The following is a 22,889-nucleotide window of genomic DNA, read 5'->3' on the forward strand; positions in this document are numbered from 1 at the left end:
TTGTTGCTTCCCAAGTTATTTTCATAATTTAGATCAATTGCAAATTGATAGTTGATAGTAAAATTTATTTTGAATATGTTTAATATAGAAAAATAATTTTTATATAAACAAAAAGTTAAATATATTTATATATCATATTTATAAATATATCCATATACTTTTAATATTTACACGTTTCTCCCAAGTTCCCGTATCCCCATTTTCGGAATATGCCATTTTGCCATGTCCGTTTTCCCTTATTATCGTTTCCATGTCCGTGCCACATAGAAGGGAATATATTCTCCTAGATTTCTCTAAACAACATATCTTTTATTCACAAGAGTCGTAATTTTCTTTATAGAAACTTCTCATCATACCTAACTATATTCTATCATTTCATTTAGTTGGGAAGATTACTTATGATTAACTGATTAATTAAACTTTGTTTGATGTTTGGTAGTCGCATTAATTTGTCGAGTCGACCCACAAATATTACGTTATCATGATTTATCTTGTCTTCTAGACATATTTTTTTATTGAATCAACGAAGGTCCAATAATATAATAGAATTTTATTAGATTATTTAGTTTTATCTTAATTAATCTTATTTTAGCTACCAAACGAGACATTAGAAGATGCATGTGTTCTAGGCCATTTTATAGGACTCGTGTCATCTAATATAAGTATCTAACTATATTATAAACTTCTCATCACACCTAACTGAAATAATTAATTTGTACATGCTTTTTGACTCCTTTATTTGATTCCGATTCCCCAAGAAAGTTTGGCAACCAATTTTATCAAAATTTAATTTCACAAAATACACTTCCACAAAAGGACCCAAAACACCACTATAAATTAATGGATAGTATTCCTCTTTTTCCCCATAACTCACAACAAAATACAAACTACACATCATAATTATATATATAAAAAAAATGGCAATAAAGATTAGTCCCCGAGTCGTTAGTAGCGATGGCAAAGTCGAAGTATCGATGGAAGAGTTCAAGAAATGGTTGAAGAAATTCGACGACAATAGAGACGGCAAAATTAACGCGGAGGAGCTCCGGGAGGCTATTCGTGCCACCGGAGGCCGGTTCTCCAAGTTGAAGGCCAATCGCGTTCTGAAATCGGTCGATTCGAATTCCGATGGGTTCGTTGATGAGAGAGAAATGAACAAGCTCGTAGTGTTCGCACAAAAGCAATTCGGTTTGAGGATCGTCTTTGATTAATTAGTGCATATTTTCAACATGGCATAGAAATTAGAATCTTGCCATTAAATAACTAGTGTTGCTCATTTTTTTGTGGGCAAATTGAAAGTGTTGATATTTGTGGTAGAGAGCGCGTGCTTGTACGCGCGCCCGTTGTGTGTGTGTGTGTTTTTTTATGTGTATAAACGTGGTTATGTCTTGTTTTGGGTTGTTGGAATGTAATTATGGTTTGCTCTTAGTTAATTAAAAATTAATATATTTCATGGGTTAAAAATTAATTAACCCAGACAAACGAATAAAGGAAAAGAATTGTTAAATTCTCACATAAATTGATACGTAGATTTTTTTTTTTTTTTTTTTTTGAGTAAATTCAAGTCCATTACAAGGGGAAATAGGGGAGGGGGACTCGAACCCTAGACCGTTACCCTATTGGTAAAGGCTAGGTACCAACTCTCCTAATGAGGGTTGGTATACGTAGATTAATTATTACTAATATATTTTAGTTTTATTACTAATTTTTTTATTTAAATTCTAATGAGAAACTAGTTCCAAAATAAGTAAAAGATTTATCGCAATAAATTTTACAATATATTTAATTATTTATTTCCTTTTTATTATTTTTTTCTTCTTTCTTCTTCACACATTTCATTACTTTTTTTTTAATTTTTATTTATTTTGCATGGTCAAATGAGTAATTACTTACTACGTACAAATTATCTGCATCAATTATATGAGAAAATGCTTTTTACGGTTTAAAAAGTGCTATTTACCGTTCAAAACAAAAAAGTGTTTATCTCTCTAAAACCCCTAAAATTTTCGAAAAAAATGGACGAACGCCCAAGTCGGGCTCCCGCCGCCTGAACAGACGCCCAAAGTGGGCGTCCGTTCAGGCGACGGGCGCCCGACTTGGGCGTGTAAATAGTTTTTGGACGCCCGGTTTGGGCTTTTCCCGGGCGAACCGGCGCCCGGTCCAGGCGTCGGTTCGGCCGGGAAAAGCCCAAACCGGGCGTTCGATTAATTTTTTTTTTTTTTTTTTTTTTTTTTTTTTTTTTCTGTTTTAAAATAAATTTTTTTTTTTCTGAATTAAAATAAGTTAGTAAATTTAATATAATTTATGTTGGATGTCTAATTGGGCGAAAAAATTCGGACTAAAAAAGGGAAAGGACCCCTAATAAAATATGTTGTTCAAAACCTTATTATTATTATTATTATTATTATTATTATTATTATTATTATTATTAGAACATAATATAATAATAATAATAATAACATACTAACATTCATTATAACATCATAACATAATAATAATAACATACAATGTCAATAGTAATACATTCATTCCAATAAAAAAAAAACTAAATCAAACACTATTTAGAATATCTCACGCTTCACGTCGACTCCGCAACGCCTTTGGTAGACTACTCTGACCTCCCATATATTGGAAAATGATTATGCTTCCCGTATACTACTCTGACCTCCCATCTATCGTCCGACCGTAGCTTTCCGACAATTTGAAAACCACAGTTTCTTTTTTTGCTACCAGTCCTTCTCGGGCGCGCGTTTGGGTTAGTTGATGGACATTCTCGTTTCTCCCGGTATAGGTCACAAGTCAGAAAAATCCTTTTTTTTAGAACAACTTTTTTTTAGCATTTTCACAAAAAGACGTCTTGCAACGAACCTCGCCCAAACCACTACATCATCCTTCGAGTCAAACAACTGAGTTGTTGTAAAATAATCGATATGATCAACTTCAATTGTAGACGTATCGTCCTGAAAAAAGCGTAAAAAAATTGATAAAAAAAAAAAAAAAAAAAAAAAAAAAAAAAAACGTTTCAAAGCCCAACTCGGGCGCCCGAAGGTGCAGTGCACGCCCATGTTGGGCGTGCAAGAGCCAACTGCACGCCCAACATGGGCGTGCACTGCACCTTCGGGCGCCCGAGTTGGGCTTTTAAACGTTTAGCCCATTTTTTTCGATCGAAAAGACGGAATTTTTACCTCGTTGTGTCCGCTAACCAGATCTTCATCCGATGAACTCATTTATGTTCGTATATCACACCAATAAGTATGATTTGTGATGAAATCGTCTTGAGAGCGAATTTTTTTAGAGAGAGAAAGAGAGAGAGTCTTTGAACGGTAAATAGCACTTTTCAAACGGTAAAAAGCAAATCCCATTATATGTGTCATCGCCTCCATCACAAAGCATCTTCGAAGGGGATCTTTTTTCCAAAGAATCTTCGAAAGGATAGACCTAACCATTCTCCTCTTTATATATTCGGTCTAATCCAAAATAAGATTATTGCAATCTATTATATATATGCCGGTTATTTTTATGCTACGCCCTGTAAAAACTACATTGAGTGATCTTTATCGCTGATCTACACACATCAAAGTGGATGTGTGTGTTTATGTGTTTGTGATAGTTGAATTCATTTTCCCAAAATTTGTGGACCACCTCAAAATTTTCAGATCGATTCAATAAATTATTGGACTAATCAAACATCGAAAGAAAGTCTGATTTATTTATTATAAAAAAAAAAGAAAAAAAAGAGGTATATTGAATTTTAGAGATACTCATATATGAAGAAAAATGGAATTAGTGATGCCATAATTGTGACACAATAAAAAATTGTCACTAAATACATATATTAAGTGACAATAATTTTTCCCTTGTCACTAATAACTAATTTTGTCGTTACTTAATTTTTTTTTTATTCTCACTAATAGAAGTGACAATCTTTTATTACTGTCACTATACAACATTAGTGATACCCTGAAATAATTATTTTTTCGCGCTAAAGCTCGTAGAAATACTGAAAAGATAAAACCCCTCTTGAAAATATAAAATTAATTGCACAATGCCCCGCAATAATAAATTTTTCGTTGAAATTGAGTGTTTAAAGATGGACATTTTCTTCGTTTGAGGCCCTAGTATCATTCTTAATTTTAGTCTATTTTTTACATTTGCAGGTGGATTAGTGCAAAAAACAAGATAGTTGAGGGGCGAAGTGTTATTTGCCATATATATAGCTTTCAACAATGCATTGATTCCAATCAAAACTTATCCCAATTCCACAAATGTAGGACATGACAATTCATACGATCGGAGATATGCTCCGACGACACTACCCCTTATTGTTGTTTGTCTCGGAAACGAGGGCGACAACCACAATTGGTTGATAAATTGAAGAAACTTTGGATACTTAATAATGGTGTAGTGGTGAACAAAGTATGTCAATCTGGTGGTTTAGCATTTCTATATATATGGTAAAAAGAGGTATAATGCAATTCTAAGTAACACTGGAAAAAAATGGAGGTCATTCGCGCACTCAGGAACAAATTGCAGCATTCCGCAATGCTCTGGACAAGTGTAACTTGTTAGATCTGGGCTTCCACGACACGCCTTACACTTGGTCAAATGCACGTCAAAACCCTCACACGGTTCAATGCCCTCTTGATAGATTTTGTGTTAACGAATCATGGAGGATTCTTTTTTCCTCACTCCCACGTGCACCATTTAGATTATGCAGGATCGGACCACATTCCTATATTGTTGTTGCGTCAACCGTCGCGAAGTAATAGTTTCCGATTTGAGGAAACAAGATCATTAATGATTAGACCTAGATTGAATGCAGTATATATCGATGATCTGCAGGTTCGGCTCCTAACAGTCCAAAACCCGAACCTCATTGCGTCGACGCTTACGGCAGTTTGCTTAACGCTATTACCAAATGATCTTTTTTTTATTTTGCAAACTTGGCTACGACTCAATGATCCAATCACCTGTTTTTCAATGTATTTCTGTTGTTGCCAATTGCCATGCAGCTTCAATTTTTTTTTAAACAATATAAACTATATTACTAATGAGCATTATATTCTAGCACGCCCCTAAAACATATACACTCGAACTCTTGTTAATATTTTTTTAATACAAATAGTTATTATAACAATCGCATTTTTGCTTAGGCCTCCTTTGGTTGTTAAGATGAGGTTAACCAAGATAATTTTATACTAGCCTCGTCAATTTCTTGAAATTACTAAGTGATTATTTTTTACCCTTAAGAAGCAATTGTCAGCAATCTCATCATACGTATCTTTATATATAAAAAATTATATATAAAAGTAAGAAACGGTAAGGCGACCTAAGAAACTATAGTGACATATTTATTTTTTAAAAATTAATTATTATTATTTAACTTAATCATTTTTTAAGTTTTGTAATTTCGTTGTAAATTTCTCTCTTACACACACCGACGTGGATTTGTTTTTAATTTTAATTATCATAAGTGTGAAGTTAAATCTCTCTAGGTCACACACACCAATGTGATTTATTTTTAAAAAAAATATTTTTCCCTAACTAGATTAACCTTTTCTTACTTGAAATAATTTAAATGTCACATTAATTATTTTAATATTGTAAAATTATTTTTTTTAATAAAAATTAATCATCATATATTTAATTTTTCTTCAACGAGAAGAATTTCAAGTTTATTTATAACTTCAACTGTCTTGGTTATATGGATAAATATATCAAGTGGTCAAACTAAGATATTTCAATCCAATGTAATGTTAACTAATTACATGGTATGAATGTAATGTAACTAATTAATTACATGTAATGAATTGTTATCAAATTTAATAGATTTCACATGGTATGAATGTAATGTAACTACTTACATGTAATGAATTGTTATAGTTAAAGAAAAAATAAAAGGTAATTAGTTCAAAAAACATATTAAATTTAGTGGTAGAGTCAAGATTAACACAATAATCCAATGGTTTTGTATATGTATGTGGCGAATTGTTTGTGTGAATGTCAAAACTTGTTACTTCAAAAACAATTACAATTTCATAATTCTTTAAATCTTATTAGACTTAATCCAACTTTGTCAATTTTGAATTTTGAAATTACATACAGATTTTCCTTTAATTTCTCTATATATAATCCCGAATTCTTGCACAACAAAACAACATTAACATTGCATTATAATACAAAAAATACACTCACACAGAGAAAGGTGCATGCAATGGAAACATTTCTACAAACATATGTTAGCTTCATTATCTGCACTTTATTGTGTTTTACTTCTTTAAAAAACAAAATTTGTTATGGCAGAGAAGGCAATTATTCAAGCAAGCTAATTACTTCATCACTAGTAAAAAATTCTACCAAAGCTTCCTCTTTTGACGTACGTGACTACGGTGCTAAAGGTGACGGATCTACCAACGACGCAGCGGTAAATTTCACACTTATAAATAATTAACAATTATGTTGTACTATATTTGTGATAGTGTTACTAACTTAATTTAGATAATTAATTAAAATTTAGTTTGACAATATTAAAAAATGCAATTTATTTTGTTTTGTTACGACAGGCATTTCAGAAAACATGGAATGCCGCATGCGAAGCGAATGGAGCAAGGATGGTAGTCCCTTCGGGATATACCTTTCTTATTCAACCAATAACTCTTAATGGAAATTCTTGTCAATCCAAAGTTGTTGTTCAAGTAAATTTCATCTTCAAAGTTCAAATAGTATAAGATAATCTTATCACAAGTTTTTTCAAAATTTATTATTATTATTATTATTATTATTATTATTATTATTATTATTGTTATTATTATTATTATTATTATTATTATTATTATTATTATTATTATTATTATTATTATTATTATTATTATTATTATTATTATTATTATTATTATTATTATTATTATTATTATTATTATTATTATTATTATTATTATTATTATTTATTATTATTATTATTATTATTATTATTATTATTATTATTATTATTATTATTATTATTATTATTATTATTATTATTATTATTATTATTATTATTATTATTATTATTATTATTATTAATTTACTTTTATTTGTTTTTGTAGATTGATGGAAAAATCGTGGCACCCAATAAATCGGAGTGGTCAAGCAACGGTTTTCAGTGGATTCTATTTTCGCAGATGGGTAAGGGTATAACAATTCAAGGAGATGGCATGATCGACGGAAGTGGTGACTCTTGGTGGAGCTCCGGTCACACACCGCATGTTAGTACACTATACTACCACTCTTTAATTTTACTAATTTTTTCACCATTTTAAGAAAACCTTTGAGGTACAGGCATTGAGAATTGTGAATAGTTCGGATGTTACGATATTAGGAATAAAAGTCCAAAATGCCCCTCGAATGCATATTTATATCGACAATAGCCAATCCGTCACCATCTTCAACATCACCATTTCTTCTCCGGGCGATAGCCCCAACACCGACGGGATCCATTTAACACATACTCAGCACGTAGAAATTTACAGCAGCAATATTGCTTGTGGTACGTAGGTAGTTATTTTTTTTTTCAACTTACTACATCAATTAATTAATATTCCTTCATTACCATCTTGTGTTTTAATTGATAGTGTAATTTTCGTTTATTACGAAAAGAATATGTAGCTAGTTGATGAATTAAGTAACATACTTGTATACTATATGAATGGGGGGTATATATATATATATATATATATATATATATATATATATATATATATATATATATATATATATATATATATATATATATATATATATATTAATATAGTTGGGATCAGCAAAATTCTATTAATTTACCAAAATATTAATTTATCGAATTAATATTTGAATACGTTTTTATCGAGTCTGGACGCTAGAAAAATTATTATTTAGTCGAGGTTCTACTGTATATTGAATTTTGCAGGAGATGATTGTGTCTCGATACAAACTGGAACCAACGATGTTAAAATACATAACGTGAATTGTGGACCTGGACATGGTTTCAGCATTGGAGGATTGGGACCAGACAAGTCCGAAGCTCATGTTTCCGATATTAATGTTTACGATTCTACATTATCCGACGCGCTCTACGGCGTCCGGATTAAAACTTGGCAGGTTGTTATCAAAACTAAACTCTCTCTCTCTCTCTCTCTCTCTCTCTCTCTCTCTCTCTCATAGTGGAAATCAAATTGAATTTTCGTTACAACTCCGTACAGGATGGGACTGGGTCGGTGAACAACGTAACATTTTCGGGCATCACAATGAGCAACGTGCACAATCCAATCATAATAGACCAAAATTACTGCAATGGGGCCCACGGCTGCTCCGCCAAGACTACAAACGCGGTTGCGATATCCGGTGTGACGTACACAGATATAACGGGAACATATACAGTTACACCAGTTTCCTTTGTCTGCAGCAAATACAAAGCGTGCTCTGACTTAACGTTATCCACCATAAACCTAACGCCGTCGGGCTCTGCAAAGCCCAATGTTGTCTGTAACAATGCTTTTGGCCATGTGCTTACTCCTACTACTCCTCCATTGACTAATTGTCTACAGTAATTAAGAAGTTGCTTATTAATTAATTAATTATATGGAAATATTTATACCCTCGTAGGGAATTAAAAAAATAAAATAAAAGAAAGTGATAATAAACTTTGCATTTTGTATGACGTGTATCATTAGTTTTTCATCAATTCTCTTTTTCTATCTTCACTTGTATATCAAAAACATGTTTCTTGCTAGCTAGCTAGCTGGATGTTAACAGTTTAAATTATATTCTAGATGTTTTGAAATATCATGGAAAATAAGAAAAAATAGGATTTGTGGAATTAAATTATAATTTCTGAACTACTCAAACAACTCGTTTTAGCCTGACCTTGCCCGGTCAATATAATATTTGAGTGACAGATTTTATGCAACTAGATAAAGATCATTAATAGTGGAGAAAACTGATCGATCAACGCTCAAATAAAAAAAATGTTGAAAAAATAATCCAAAAACTTATCATGAATAATTCTTATACTGAATATATACTTCTAAAATCACATAACTCACGGTAAATTTTTGGATATTAATTAGGATGAATTTGAGAATTTTATTAATAATATATATGTACTTCCAAATTATATGCAATCAAATGAGGATAAAAAAAATATGAACTTCTAAATTCTTGCCCAACTACACAGTGGTGGAGCGAGGAATTCAAGACAGGGTATGCTTGAAATTTACGGAAGTTCGAGGGCAGTGTCCTTGAATTTTTTTTAAGCTTCATTCACAGAAAGTAGCATAAATAAGTAGAAATTTATATACTTTAAATAAGATATTATAAATACAAATCTGTAATGTTATATCTCCAAATACCTCATAAAACTTGTAAGAGCAACTTCAGCAGATTGTCTAAATTTTACTACTTCTTATTAAATTATATACATATTAAATTATATACAGTAAACAATGTTTTAACACAACACTTTTTCCTGATTCACTCATGAAGTGGTAGTTTATATTTTAACACGTCACTTCAAAACATCACTTTTGACATTACTTACCAACATAGTTTTTAATACATATTTATTATATTTCATATATTCGATTATATAATAAAAAATATTTTTGATTCTTACTTAATAATGATATTAACTTGTATTTGAATATATAATTATCGACTCTTTTTTTTTTTTATTTGTTTGAGTTTTTTTATTTATATTTTCACATATTCTTTTTTAATTTTTCTTCCTGGAATTTATGTATTGATTTAGTTGTAAAATCTCTCAATTTTCATATAAAGAATTTGTATTGTATGTTTTCTTTGTTTGTTGAATTGAATTTCCTAGAAAAAAAAGTAAAATGAGGTCTGAGAGTTTGCGCCGATCTATACTTCTCTGCAAAAAATAATTTTACCATTTCACTTTTATGTTTCTCAAATTTGGCAAGCAATCTGAGTTTAGCTAGTGGTTCATATTTTAGCATAGTTCTTGGAGCAATGTTTTGGCCATTTTTTGTCAAATTATGTAAAATTTAACATATAAAAGAACTCTTGGAGTTGCTCTTACAAATTAGAAATGGCCTTTTCGTGTTTTTATTTTATGAAAAATCTCCATCCATGATTGTTTCGTTATCAATTCATGTGGAGACGTCTCTCTCAATATCGATAAGCAAAGCATCACTCATCCGATTGCGCAACCCACTATGTATGATATTTATAACTGAAATTACCCTCTCGACAGCAGCAGTACCAACTGGCAACGTTAATACTAAAGTTAAAAGCAAGTAAACCAAATGATAAACCTTATTTCTCCTAGTTTCTACCATTTTGCGAGCAAGATCACTAATTCCGTTCAACCCAAAGAAATCCTTACTTAGACGCATATCAATAATGTAGTTATCCACTCGATCACTTACATTTGTCAAACTCGGTAAAATCTTTTGGACAAAATTCAACAAGACAGAACAAATTTCCTTGTCAAAGTGGAAGAATTAGTTAGATGGATAAAGGCAAGAAACGCATATAAGCAGTTCCATAGTCGAGCCAAAAAATCGAGCATTTAATTCTTCAAGTTGCATAAATAGTGTAAAACTTCTTAATCTTGTAAAGGTGAAGATTTGTTATTTCTTCTTCATTCCTTCTCCTTAGCCCTCGAGCAACATATTTAGCATCCATTTGAGAAACATCAACTCCATGTTTCTTACAAAAAAGTGTTACACCATCAAGTAAACAATCCCACTTTCTCTCAAGTATTGAATTTGAATCGCTGATACTTGAACTAATGTCATTGCATTAACAATATCTTGATCTTTCCTTTGACGTGCCCGAGATAGCTCATTTGTGATCACCAATACTTTTTTAATCAAACAAAGACTCAACAAAAAATCAAATGACAAAAGTTTATCAACAATATCTTGTGCTTCGGTCCAATGACTTGTACTTGAAGCATCACAACCAATAATTTCTAGTACATCAATTAGTGCACCATACATATTGATCAAACTCAATAAAGTATTGTAGTGAGAGCTCCAACGTATATCACCTGTACATTTAAAAACGTTTAAAAATAAAAGTGGAAAGACATTTTCAAAAAAAAAAGAAAAAGGAAAATCTAGAAGCCTAAAAATAATCTAACATGCTCGCTTAAGATCGTTTCTTAATTTAAACCACGACCATGAATTAACTTTTTTGATTGCTTCTCTCTAAGCAAATCACGACATTTGCAAGATGATCCAATAACATTCAACAACTTTGTAGTAAAATCAAAAAGTGAAGAAATATGATAGTGTTTCCTTGTAACTACTACTAAAGCTAGTTGTAGTTGGTAAGCAAAGCAACGAATATAATACGTACAAGGATTCTCATTCAGGATGAGTGTTTTTAGGCCATTAAAGTAACCTCTCATGTTACTAGCTCCACCATAACCCTAACCTCGTAATTTAGAGATACTCAATCCATATCTAGAAAAAAAAATCATCAATAGTTGTTTTAAGAGTCAAAGCACTAGTATCAATAACATTCAACTCCTAGTAAGCGCTCAATCACACTGCCAAATTGGTCAACATATCTTATCACCAAGGTCATTTGCTAATTCATTCATATATCACGTGCTTCATCAACCATAAGACAAAACCGTACAATGCAATTCTGAGTAACACTGAATAAGATGGAGGTCATCCGCGCACTCCGGCACAAATTGCAGCATTGTGCAATGCTCTGGACGATGTAACTTATTGGATCCAGGCTCCCACAGCACGCCTTACACTTGGTCAAAGAAATGTCGAAACCCTCACAGTTCAATGCCGGCTTGATAGGGTTTGTGTGAACAAATCATGGCCGATTCTTTTTTCTTCACTGCTTGCAGATGCACCATTTAGATTATGCAGGCTCAGACCACATTCATATATTGTTATTGGTTCAACCGTCGCGAAGTAATAGTTTCCATTTGGGAAGGAAATATTTTCGATTTGAGGCAATGTGGATCCGAAAAAACGAATTATCGAACCAGCCGATGCAATATAATTAAAAAAAATATATTGACCTCGAATTATAAATAGACCTCGAATGCAACAAAAAAAACATTACAAATAAACAATCAAAAGAAAAGTTTAAACTTAAAAATTAAATAGATAAACAAGATCATTAATAATTAGACCTCGAATGCAATATATATCAATAGAGCTAGCAACGAGTCGGTTTTGGGGCGGATTTACCTAAATCCAAGACCCCATCTGCGAAAAATATATAAAACTCAGACTTGCTCCAACTCATTTTAGCTTTGACCCAAACCAGTCCCAACCCATACCCGAATTAAACAGTTCTGACTCACTAAATTCATTACTCGTTAACATAAAAACAATTAATATTTTTTAACTTTCATAATACTTTTCTCGTATATTTTAACAAAAGTTTTTTTGAATTAAAATACGATATTTTAATTTTTTTTAAAGGGATATAAAGTGAATAATAAAATTATGTAATTATTTATAATTAACTTCTACAATAAATAAAGTTCAAAATGCAAGACGGCTAGCAGTGGTCGACAAGCTTGATATATATTACTTACGATAAACAAGATTCAAAAAAATCAAACTGTGAAAAATTGACAAATGAGAATAGCCACGATGAAAATTGGAAGTTTGATAAATGAAATCCTAAATTAATTTATATATTATAATTAACTATTAAATATAATTATACGGTCGGTTCTGGGTCGGTTCCAATAAGACTCGTAACCCGATCATAACTATCCAACTCTAGAAACTTAAACTCATTACCCGACCCAAAACCATTTAACTAACCTAGACCCACCCTATAAACGGGTCGATTCTGGGTCTAAAACTCGGCAAATTAACTCTTACCCATTGCCAACCCTATATATCGACCAGCCCCTACAGACCGTTTCAAGTTCTCCTCCATATACTTAACGACGTAAGTAGGTGCGGATCTTAACAGCCCAAAGTCCGAACCTCATTGCGTCAATTGCCATGCAACTCCAATTGATTTTATTTTATTTTATTTATTTATTTATTTTTATGGTTAAAACGATATCAACTATATTACTAACGAGCATTATTTTCATGCACATCCCTAAAACATATACACTCGAATTCTTTTTTTTTTGTTTTTAATTCGAATAGTAATTATAAGCGCATTTTTTGCTTAGGCGTCGTCTGGTTGTTAGGATAATATTAAATAATCTAATAAAACTTAATCATATTATTGGACTTAGTAAGCTTCAACGAAAAACATGTTTTGATGGCAAAATTAAGCCACGATAACATAATATTTACGGGTCAAACCCAGTAAGTCACTGAGAATACCAAATATCAAACAAATTCCAATTATTTAGTTAATAATGACTAATCTCTACAACCAAACAAGACTTTAGTCTCTTACAAGCACGCAGACAAAATATACATGTGACTTATTCGTACAAATATTTGACTAACTTTTTTCCTCATTCATATGTATATATAATTTTTAATTGTTCTCCCCCAACTAATTTGTTTTTTCTTATCTTGAAATAATTTAAATTTAACAATTAATTAATTTAATATTGTGTATTTTTTTTAATACAACTTAATCATCACAATGTTAAATTTTCTTCATTTTTGCAATACCATCGAGTGCATCACTGGGAAGAATTACTAGTTTATTTATAACTTCGACTGTCTTGAAGCCAGTTTAATTATATGGATATATCAAGTAGTCAAACTAAGATATTTCAATCCAATGTAATGTTAACTAGTTACATGGTATGAATGTAATGTAACTAATTAATTACATGTAATGAATTGTTATCAAATTTAATAGAGTTCACATGGTATGAATGTAATGTAACTACTTACATGTAATGAATTGTTATAGTTAAAGAAAAAATAAAAGGTAAATAGTTCAAAAAACATATTTAATTTAGTGGTAGAGTCAAGATTAACACAATAATCCAATGGTTTTGTATATGTATGTGGCGAATTGTTTGTGTGAATGTCAAAACTCGTTACTTCAAAAACAATTACAATTTCATAATTCTTTAAATCTTATTAGACTTAATCCAACTTTATCATTTTAAATTTTGAAATTACATACAGATTTTCCTTTAATTTCTCTATATATAATCCCAAATCCCTGCACAACAAAACAACATTAACATTGCATTATAATACAAAAATACACTCACACAAAGAAAGGTGCGTGCAAAGGAAACATTTCTACAAATATATGTTAGCTTCATTATCTGCACTTTATTGTGTTTTACTTCTTCAGAAAACGCAATTTGTTACGGCAGAAAAGGCAATTATTTGAGCCATGTTACGTCGTCACCAGTAAAATATTCGATGAAAGCTTTGGTTTTTGATGTACGGAACTACGGTGCTAAAGGTGATGGATCTACCAACGACGCAGCGGTAAATTTACACTTATAGATAATTAACAATTATGTTGTACTATCTTTGTGATAGTGTTACTAACTTAATTTAGATAATTAATTAAAATTTAATTTGACAATATAAAAAAATGCAATTTATTTCGTTTTGTCACGGCAGGCATTTCAGGCAGCATGGAATGCAGCATGCGAAGCGAATGGAGCGGCGATGGTAGTCCCTGCGGGATATACCTTTCTTCTTCAACCAATAACTCTTAATGGAAATTCTTGTCAATCCAAAATTGTTGTCCAAGTAAATTTCATCTTCAAAGTTCAAATAGTAAAAGATAATTTTATTACAAGATTTTTCAAAATTTGTTATTATTATTATTAATTCACTTTTTTCTTTTTTTTAGATTGATGGGAAAATCGTGGCACCAAATAAATCGCAGTGGTCAAGCAACGGTTTTCAGTGGATTCTATTCTCGCAGATGGGTAAAGGTATAATAATTCAAGGCAATGGCATGATTGATGGGAGTGGTGACTCTTGGTGGAGCTCCGGGGACACGCCGCACGTTAGTATACTATACTACCACTCTTTAATTTTACTAATTTTTTCACTCTTTTAAGAAAACGTTTGAGGTGCAGGCATTGAGAATTGTGGATAGTTCGGACGTTGCGATACTAGGAATAAAAGTCCAAAATGCCCATCGGATGCACATTTATATCGACAATTGCCAATCCGTCACCATCTTCAACGTCACCATTTCTTCTCCAGGCGATAGCCCCAACACCGACGGGGTCCATTTAACACATGCTCAGCACGTGGAAATTTACAGCAGCAATATTGCTTGTGGTACATACGTAATTATTTATATTCAACTTACCACATCAATTTATCAATATTCCTTCATTGCCATCTTATTTTTTTAATTGATAATGTAATTTTCGTTTATTCGAAAAAAATATAACTAGTTGATGAATTAAGTAATATACTTATATACTATACGAAAATATATATATATATATATATATATATATATATATATATATATATATATATATATATATATATATATATATATATATGCAATTTTACAGTTAAATATCTGTAAATTAATACAATTGGGACCAGTAAATTCTATTAATTTACCGAAATATTAAATCATTGAACTAATAATTAAATACGTTTTTATCGAGTCTGGATGCTGGAGAAATTATTATTTAGTCAAGGTTATTAATTTATCGAAGTTCTACTGTATATTGAATTTTGTAGGAGATGATTGTGTCTCGATACAAACTGGAACCAGTGATGTTAAAATACATAACGTGAATTGTGGACCTGGACATGGTTTCAGCATTGGAGGATTGGGACCAGACAAGTCCGAAGCTCATGTTTCCGATATTAATGTTTACGATTCTACATTATCCGACGCGCTCTACGGCGTCCGGATTAAAACTTGGCAGGTTGTTGGCAGATAGTTCATATCTACATGGACTCAAGCAACAAATAAAATGGCTCCTTTGCATGTGATACAATGGCTTTGCACGTGATTGCATGATGTGCATACATGGGACTTCTAGATATGTCCGTAGCATTTTAGCAAATTAGATTAGTACATGTATTTGTATACGTGGAAGTTTTATACTCCCTAATGATGTATATAAATAGATGATTAATTCAATGAAGAAACACACTTCTTCCAAAATACAGTAACTAAAGTCCTTACAGTAAATACACACTTTACATCTTTCAATTTCATCTGTAGCTTTCGTATAATATATATTTTGTAGTTTGCATAATTACAATATACATAATATATTTCGTTTATATACACATATATATATCTTCGATTTACTTTATAACACGTTATCAGCACGAGCTTTCGCTCTACAAAATTATAGGTTTGTAAATTTAAATTTCTTTCTGTTGTACTGTTTTCTACTTATTTTATTTTACGATGGCCGGAATCGAAAAACAAAAATTTTAAATCCTTGATGTTACCGGCAATAACTTCTTATCCTGGTGCTTAGATATCAAATTACACCTCCAAGGGCTAGATCTTGTAAAAGCCTTGGATTGTGTAGATATCAAGGAGGCAAACAGGAAAGATGAGGCAAATGCTATGATTTTTATCCGACATCATCTTTCTGAGGATTTGAAAGACGAATATATACAACTTGAAAGGCCATCAGAGATATGGCAAAAACTTAAAGAACGGTTTGATCACACAAAAACCGTGATTCTCCCACAGGCCCAATACAATTGGCAGCACCTAAGGCTGCAGGACTTCAAATCTGTTGCCGACTATAATTCGGCACTGTTTAAACTTGAGTCCCGATTAGCCTTGTGTGGAGTTAAAATATCTGAGTATGATAAATTGGAAAAAACTTTCTCTACTATGCATGCCTCGAACTTGGTGCTCCAACAGCAATATAGGCAGCGCCAGTTTAAAACATATTCGGAGTTGATCTCTGTACTCCTCACAGCAGAAAAAACAAATGAATTGCTGTTGAAAAATCATGATTTGCGACCATGTGGGTCCCAAGCTGTGCCTGAAGCACATGCTAATCAAAACAGAAATATGGGCCGATTTAGAGGCCGTGGGCGTAGATTCTGGCGTGGTGCACGCAGAGGTGGTGGACGTGGTCCCCCTCAAGATGCCCGAAATAATGACCGTGGTGGATATGAATATCCCCGTCGAAATAATAATACGGTCTGGCAGAGACAACCATTTCAGGCAAAACGCGATAAAGGCAAAATGCCCGCGGAAAGAATTCCAGAAAATATGTGTATTAGATGTGGAATGACTGGACATTGGGCCAAAGTTTGTAGAACCGCCCAACATCTGGTAAATCTGTACCAGGATTCAAAAAGAGACAAAGGAAAAAATGTCCAGGCAAATGTCACTGAGGCAGAAATGCCACTTGCTGTTCTTGAAGCCAGCACATCTGGGAGCATGCTTGATCAAGATCCTGCTCAAGATGGAGCCTCTCTTGAGTTATCAGATTTCTTTACAGATCTTGACCCTCTTGTGTAAATTGCCAAATGAGCATCTCTTTTGGGTTATTTTGTACTCACTATGTATACTTTGTATATATCTCTCTCGGATGATGTAGTACCCGAGATTGAGCTAGTTTGTCTTTTGATGTATCCATGTACATATCTCCCTTGGAAGTTATGTTCCCGAGGTCGAGCTGATATTTTGACTATGTATAAAATTATGAGTTTGTTATTATATCATTTACAAACTATACTACGATTCAATATTAATTTTATGTTATTTAATTTATAGGCAAACATGGAGAACATCGACAAAAGAGAAAATTGCCTACTCGATAGTGCAACTACACACTCAATATTCAACAACAAAATATATTTCTCGAGTGTGACTTTGTGCAAGGCACAAGTTAAAACCATGAGCTTATTGCAAATACTACCCCTGTGTAATCTCTAATTGTCAAATACCCCCCTGTAATAAAAAAACTCACTAACTCCCCCTTGTGTTAACGTTTTCGAAGCACACTGCACCCATTTTGATTTTAGGCTTTGACTAATGGTGAATAGACAAAGATGCCCTCAGGGGGGTTTTTGGCAATTAGTAAAGTATATCACACTAAATATTAGAATGACTTTAATTTTATAAATATTATGTATTATTTTTAATTCTTAAAAATAAAAATAAAAAAAATTAAACAAGAATTAAATATAAATTGTAATATTACAAGTTCTTATATGCTTTTTTTTTTAGTATTTTAATATGCTTTGTAATTGTTTGTTATATTTTATATTTAATAACAATAATCATTAAAAAAAAAAAAGGGAAAAAAACGAGGTCGTCTTCTCTGCCCCGTCTCAACCTGGTGCTGCCCTGCTGCACCACCATCACAAGACACAAACATCTTTTCCATATCCACCACCACAACAACAGTGAAAATAGTAGCTATAAACACACAACAAAAAAAAAAGATTTCGACTGCGAATTGTACCACACACACGACATGACCAGATGTAATACAGTCGATCAAATTGGGGAAGAATGATTTCGATTGCAAATCCTTATAGTGCTCCTGTAACCATTATCAACACACACACACACACGCATAAACAACAAAAACAATCAATTTGGGAAGAATGGTTTCGACTGCTAATCTTTATAATGTAACCAATTATCAACACACACACATATACATATGTGAGTATATATATATAAGCGGCGGCGAATCTATGTTCCGATGGCGGACAGATCTCGGCGGAATCAAAATGTTTCCGTTCAATTTGTCCGGAAAACACTTGCCCCTCTCGAATCTACTTCGAACGAAACCCCCACCTTTAGAACTCGTCGGAAGATTTGGCCGGAAAAGCCTGCCCTATCAAGCACCTTGGACCAGCCCACACCCTTAGATCTCGTCGGAAGAACTTCCCCGCATTCGTCGTTCTCGCCAGAAAATCGTGGTTGAAGGACGCACGGGCTGAAGATCCTCCATTATCGACGAATGCCAGATGGCTGGGGTTCTTCAAGAACCTTTCGGGGCCCTAGGGTTCTTCAAGAACCTTTCGGGGACAAAGAGAAATTGGCGATGGAGGATGAGATAATCATGAAGGCGAAGAGGGAATAACCTCTGCTACGACGAGAAGAGTGGAGGAGGCGGTGGAAGAAGAAATTGGGGGAAGAAGAAATTTGGGGAAGAACGAAGAAGACGATGTATTACTGTATTCGTTTTGTTTGTTTTAACAATTTTAAAAATTACAATTTAGTCCTATAAATTTAGATTATTTATAATTAAATCACCCTGGTTTTTTTCCTCTTATAAAGGGATATTTATGTCATTTCACGCTGAAAATAGAATAAAAAATCGCACATTCCGCGAGTGAGAGACACGATTTGCCTCCAGGGGTTCGGATGCCTTGACTTTGTTAACATAGGGGGGAGTTAGTGAGTTTTTTTTTCACAGGGGGGTATTTGGCAATTAGAGATTACACAGGGGTGGTATTTGCAATTAACTCTTAAAACCATAGCAGGTTCCGCGGAAATAATAGATGGCTCTGGGAACGCAACAATCGTGTTGCCTAATGGTACCACTTTGCATATTGAAAATGCATTGATATCAGGTAGATCAAATAAGAATCTACTGAGTTTTAAAGATGTGAGACGTAATGGATATCATTTAGAGACACTGGTTGAAAATACCGTGGAGTGTCTCTGCATCACATCATATGTTATGGACAAAAGAATTGTTCATGAAAAACTCGAAGCGACAGCTTCTGGAGTGTATTGTTTCCAAATTAGAGCTTTCGAATCCTACGCCACTATGCCATGGAAACTTGTTAATCCCAATATACACGGATTATGGCATGATCGACTGGGTCACCCAGGAACGACTATGATGCGTAGGATTGTACAACACACTAAAGGACACCCATTAAAAGATACAAAAATCTTGATGTCCAATGAATATTTCTGTGAATCATGTTCACAAGGAAAGCTCATTATAAAACCTTCCATTGAAAAAGTCGGTTATGAATCACCATCGTTTTTACAACGTATTCATGGTGATATTTGTGGACCAATACACCCTTCAAGTGGGCCATTTAGATATTTTATGGTTTTGGTGGATGCATCTTGTAGATGGTCTCACGTATGCTTATTATCTACGCGAAATGTTGCATTTGCGCGTTTGCTAGCACAAATTATTAAACTCCGAGCACATTTCCCTGATTATCCCATTAAAAATATAAGAATGGATAATGCCGGAGAATTTACATCAAAAAGTTTTGATGAGTATTGTGCAGCACTGGGAATAAATGTCGAGCACCCAGTAGCATACGTTCACACTCAAAATGGACTGGCGGAATCTCTGATTAAACGCGTCCAAATAATTGCTCGTACTTTGCTGATGAGATCGAAACTCACTAGTGCAGCATGGGGCCATGCAGTATTGCATGCATCAGCACTGATTAAATTACGCCCCACTGCTTATCATATGCATTCCCCAATGCAATTGGCATTAGGCTTTGAGCCCGATATTTCGCACCTTCGCACATTTGGTTGCGCTGTGCAAGTGCCAATTCCTCCTCCTCAGAGGACTAAAATGGGTCCCCAACGCCGACTTGGCATATACGTTGGGTTTGATTCACCATCGATTATTAGGTTCTTGGAACCAATGACGGGTGATTTATTTACCGCTAGATTTGCGGATTGTCATTTTGATGAGACAATATTTATACCGATTGGAAAGGATATTCAGAATATCCGTGATAATGATAAACAAAAACCAATCGAGAATCTCACATGGTGTGAGCAACATTTATCTCATCTAGACCCACGTACCTCTGAATGTGAAAATGAGATCCATAGAATCATTCATTTACAAAATATTGCCAATAGACTTCCTGATGCATTTAATGATGCCAGTAAAGTTACGAAGTCTTATATTCCAGCTGTGAATGTTCCAGCTAGGATCGATGTTCCTCAAGAACATGCGAAAATGAATGATGATCCCCCACGACAAAAACGGGGTAGACCTATTGGATCAAAGGATGTTATTCCTAGAAAAAGAAAGGGGAAAATCGATGAACCCTCAAACCTAGTGGTTCCTAGTGAGAATGTTTCAGATGAATCTGTTGAGCCTGATATCGAAAAAACGATATCAAATCCCGGGAATACCGAGAATCCCATAAGTTATTGCAATGAAATATGGGATAGAAATGAGATAATCATCGATAATATCTTTGCATTCTCAGTTGCACAAGAAATAATGTACGATGATTATGATAGTGAACCGCGTTCCATAATGGAATGCCGCCAAAGAAATGATTGGCCTAAGTGGGAGGAAGCAATAAAATCTGAACTGGCTTCCCTAGAAAAACGGAAAGTATTCGGGCAAATCGTTCAAACTCCGGATAATGTAAAGCCCGTTGGGTATAAATGGGTATTTGTCCGTAAGAGAAACGAGAACAATGAAATTGTACGATATAAAGCTCGCCTTGTAGCTCAAGGTTTCTCCCAGCGACCTGGGATTGATTATGATGAGACGTATTCACCAGTGATGGATACGATCACTTTCCGTTTTCTTATCAATATGGTCGTCCAAGAGGGACTGGACATGCGTCTAATGGACGTTGTAACGGCCTATCTATACGGTTCACTAGATTCTGATATTTATATGAAAATTCCCGATGGATTTAAAATGCCAAACTCTGGCGCTCCTCGTGAGCTGCACTCAATTAAACTGCAAAGATCATTGTATGGTCTAAAGCAATCTGGTCGCATGTGGTATCATAAATTGAGTGAATACCTTATCAGGGAAGGTTATAAAAATGATCCTATTTGCCCATGCGTTTTTATTAAACGATCAGAAACCGGATTTGCTATTATTGCGGTTTATGTAGATGACATGAACCTCATTGGCACTCCTGAAGAGTTGGCCAATGCAGCTGAATATTTAAAGAAAGAGTTTGAGGTCAAAGACCTTGGAAAAACCAAACTCTGTCTTGGTATTGAGCTTGAGCATAAAAATAACGGCATACTTATACACCAATCTGCATATACTAAACGAGTGCTCAAAAGGTTTAATATGGAAAATTCTAATTCATTGAGCACCCCTATGGTTGTGCGCAATTTAGATCCTGAAAAGGATCCGTTCCGACCTAAAGAATTTAATGAAGAGATACTTGGCCCAGAAGTGCCGTATCTAAATGCTATCGGAGCGTTAATGTATTTAGCACAATGCACTCGACCTGATATCGCTTTTGCGGTAAATGTGCTTGCAAGATACAGTTCTGAGCCAACCCGGAGACACTGGAATGGTGTTAAACATATTTTTCGTTATCTCCGTGGTACTGCGGATTTGGGATTATTCTATTCGAAAAATAAAACTAACCAAGGGTTAGTTGGTTATGCCGATGCGGGATATAGATCTGACCCGCACAAAGCTCGCTCACAAACTGGATATTTGTTTTGTTATAATGGTGCGGGTATATCTTGGCGATCTACCAAACAGACATTGGTGGCCACCTCCTCAAATCATTCTGAAATAATAGCACTATATGAGGCTGGCAGAGAATGTGTTTGGTTAAGATCGGTCATATCACATATACGAAATTCCTGCCAATTAAATCCAGTTACAAATACGCCCACTATCATTTATGAAGATAATGTTGCTTGTATAGCACAAACAAGAGGCGGATATATAAAGGGTGATAGGACCAAACACATATCACCAAAGTTCTTTCATACACACGAGCTTCAGAAGAATGGAGAAATTGATGTCCAACAAATTCGCTCGTGTGACAATCTTGCTGATTTATTTACAAAGTCCTTACCGACTTCTACATTTGAGAAATTGGTATACAATATTGGAATGCGAAGAGCCAATATGAAGCAAGATTGACGTCCCACCTCACAAATTATATTGCTCATTTCAGGGGGAGCAATGGTGCACTGCACTCTTTTTCCCTTATGACTGGTTTTGTCCCACAGGGTTTTCCAGCAAAGGTTTTTAACGAGGCAGCTTATGCACACGACTTGTATTT

At 33.6% G+C, this 22,889-nt stretch overlaps 3 protein-coding genes and 1 pseudogene across 3 annotated transcripts in view; all 4 read left to right on the plus strand.

Moving 5' to 3' along the window:
- Nucleotides 1–6,172: 6,172 nt before the first annotated feature.
- On the plus strand, nucleotides 6,173–8,666 carry LOC148771863 (polygalacturonase At1g48100-like). The gene is made up of 6 exons (XM_088816055.1): nucleotides 6,173–6,424; nucleotides 6,564–6,695; nucleotides 7,086–7,244; nucleotides 7,318–7,525; nucleotides 7,925–8,115; nucleotides 8,217–8,666. The coding sequence occupies exons 1-6, from the start codon at nucleotides 6,215–6,217 to the stop codon at nucleotides 8,562–8,564; spliced, it is 1,248 nt and encodes a 415-aa protein (XP_088672181.1). The 5' UTR covers nucleotides 6,173–6,214; the 3' UTR covers nucleotides 8,565–8,666.
- Nucleotides 8,667–14,327: 5,661 nt separating this feature from the next.
- Nucleotides 14,328–15,835, plus strand: LOC148771864 (putative polygalacturonase At3g15720). The gene is made up of 5 exons (XM_088815263.1): nucleotides 14,328–14,396; nucleotides 14,535–14,666; nucleotides 14,770–14,928; nucleotides 15,002–15,209; nucleotides 15,630–15,835. The coding sequence occupies exons 1-5, from the start codon at nucleotides 14,328–14,330 to the stop codon at nucleotides 15,833–15,835; spliced, it is 774 nt and encodes a 257-aa protein (XP_088671389.1).
- Nucleotides 15,836–16,314: 479 nt separating this feature from the next.
- Nucleotides 16,315–17,592, plus strand: LOC148771865 (uncharacterized; annotated as a pseudogene).
- Nucleotides 17,593–22,815: 5,223 nt separating this feature from the next.
- LOC105971460 (polygalacturonase At1g48100) overlaps nucleotides 22,816–22,889 on the plus strand; it is an 11,803-nt gene continuing 11,729 nt past the window's right edge. The window contains exon 1 of the mRNA XM_088815264.1: nucleotides 22,816–22,883. Within this exon, the coding sequence (XP_088671390.1) occupies nucleotides 22,816–22,883 (68 nt within the window). The remainder of the gene's footprint in view (nucleotides 22,884–22,889) is intronic.

The sequence above is a fragment of the Erythranthe guttata genome, chromosome 3 (assembly GCF_056151865.1).
Source record: "Erythranthe guttata isolate IM_541 chromosome 3, IM_541, whole genome shotgun sequence".
Lineage (NCBI taxonomy): Eukaryota > Viridiplantae > Streptophyta > Magnoliopsida > Lamiales > Phrymaceae > Erythranthe > Erythranthe guttata.

Excerpts from the sequence above, each read along its gene's own strand:
- LOC148771863 (XM_088816055.1), top strand. The coding sequence starts at position 6,215 with ATGGAAACATTTCTACAAACATATGTTAGCTTCATTATCTGCACTTTA. Across the intron at positions 7,526-7,924 it reads CAGCAGCAATATTGCTTGTG|GAGATGATTGTGTCTCGATA; the intron begins GTACGTAGGTAG and ends TGAATTTTGCAG. Across the intron at positions 8,116-8,216 it reads TCCGGATTAAAACTTGGCAG|GATGGGACTGGGTCGGTGAA; the intron begins GTTGTTATCAAA and ends AACTCCGTACAG.
- LOC148771864 (XM_088815263.1), top strand. The coding sequence starts at position 14,328 with ATGAAAGCTTTGGTTTTTGATGTACGGAACTACGGTGCTAAAGGTGAT. Across the intron at positions 14,667-14,769 it reads AATCCAAAATTGTTGTCCAA|ATTGATGGGAAAATCGTGGC; the intron begins GTAAATTTCATC and ends TCTTTTTTTTAG. Across the intron at positions 15,210-15,629 it reads CAGCAGCAATATTGCTTGTG|GAGATGATTGTGTCTCGATA; the intron begins GTACATACGTAA and ends TGAATTTTGTAG.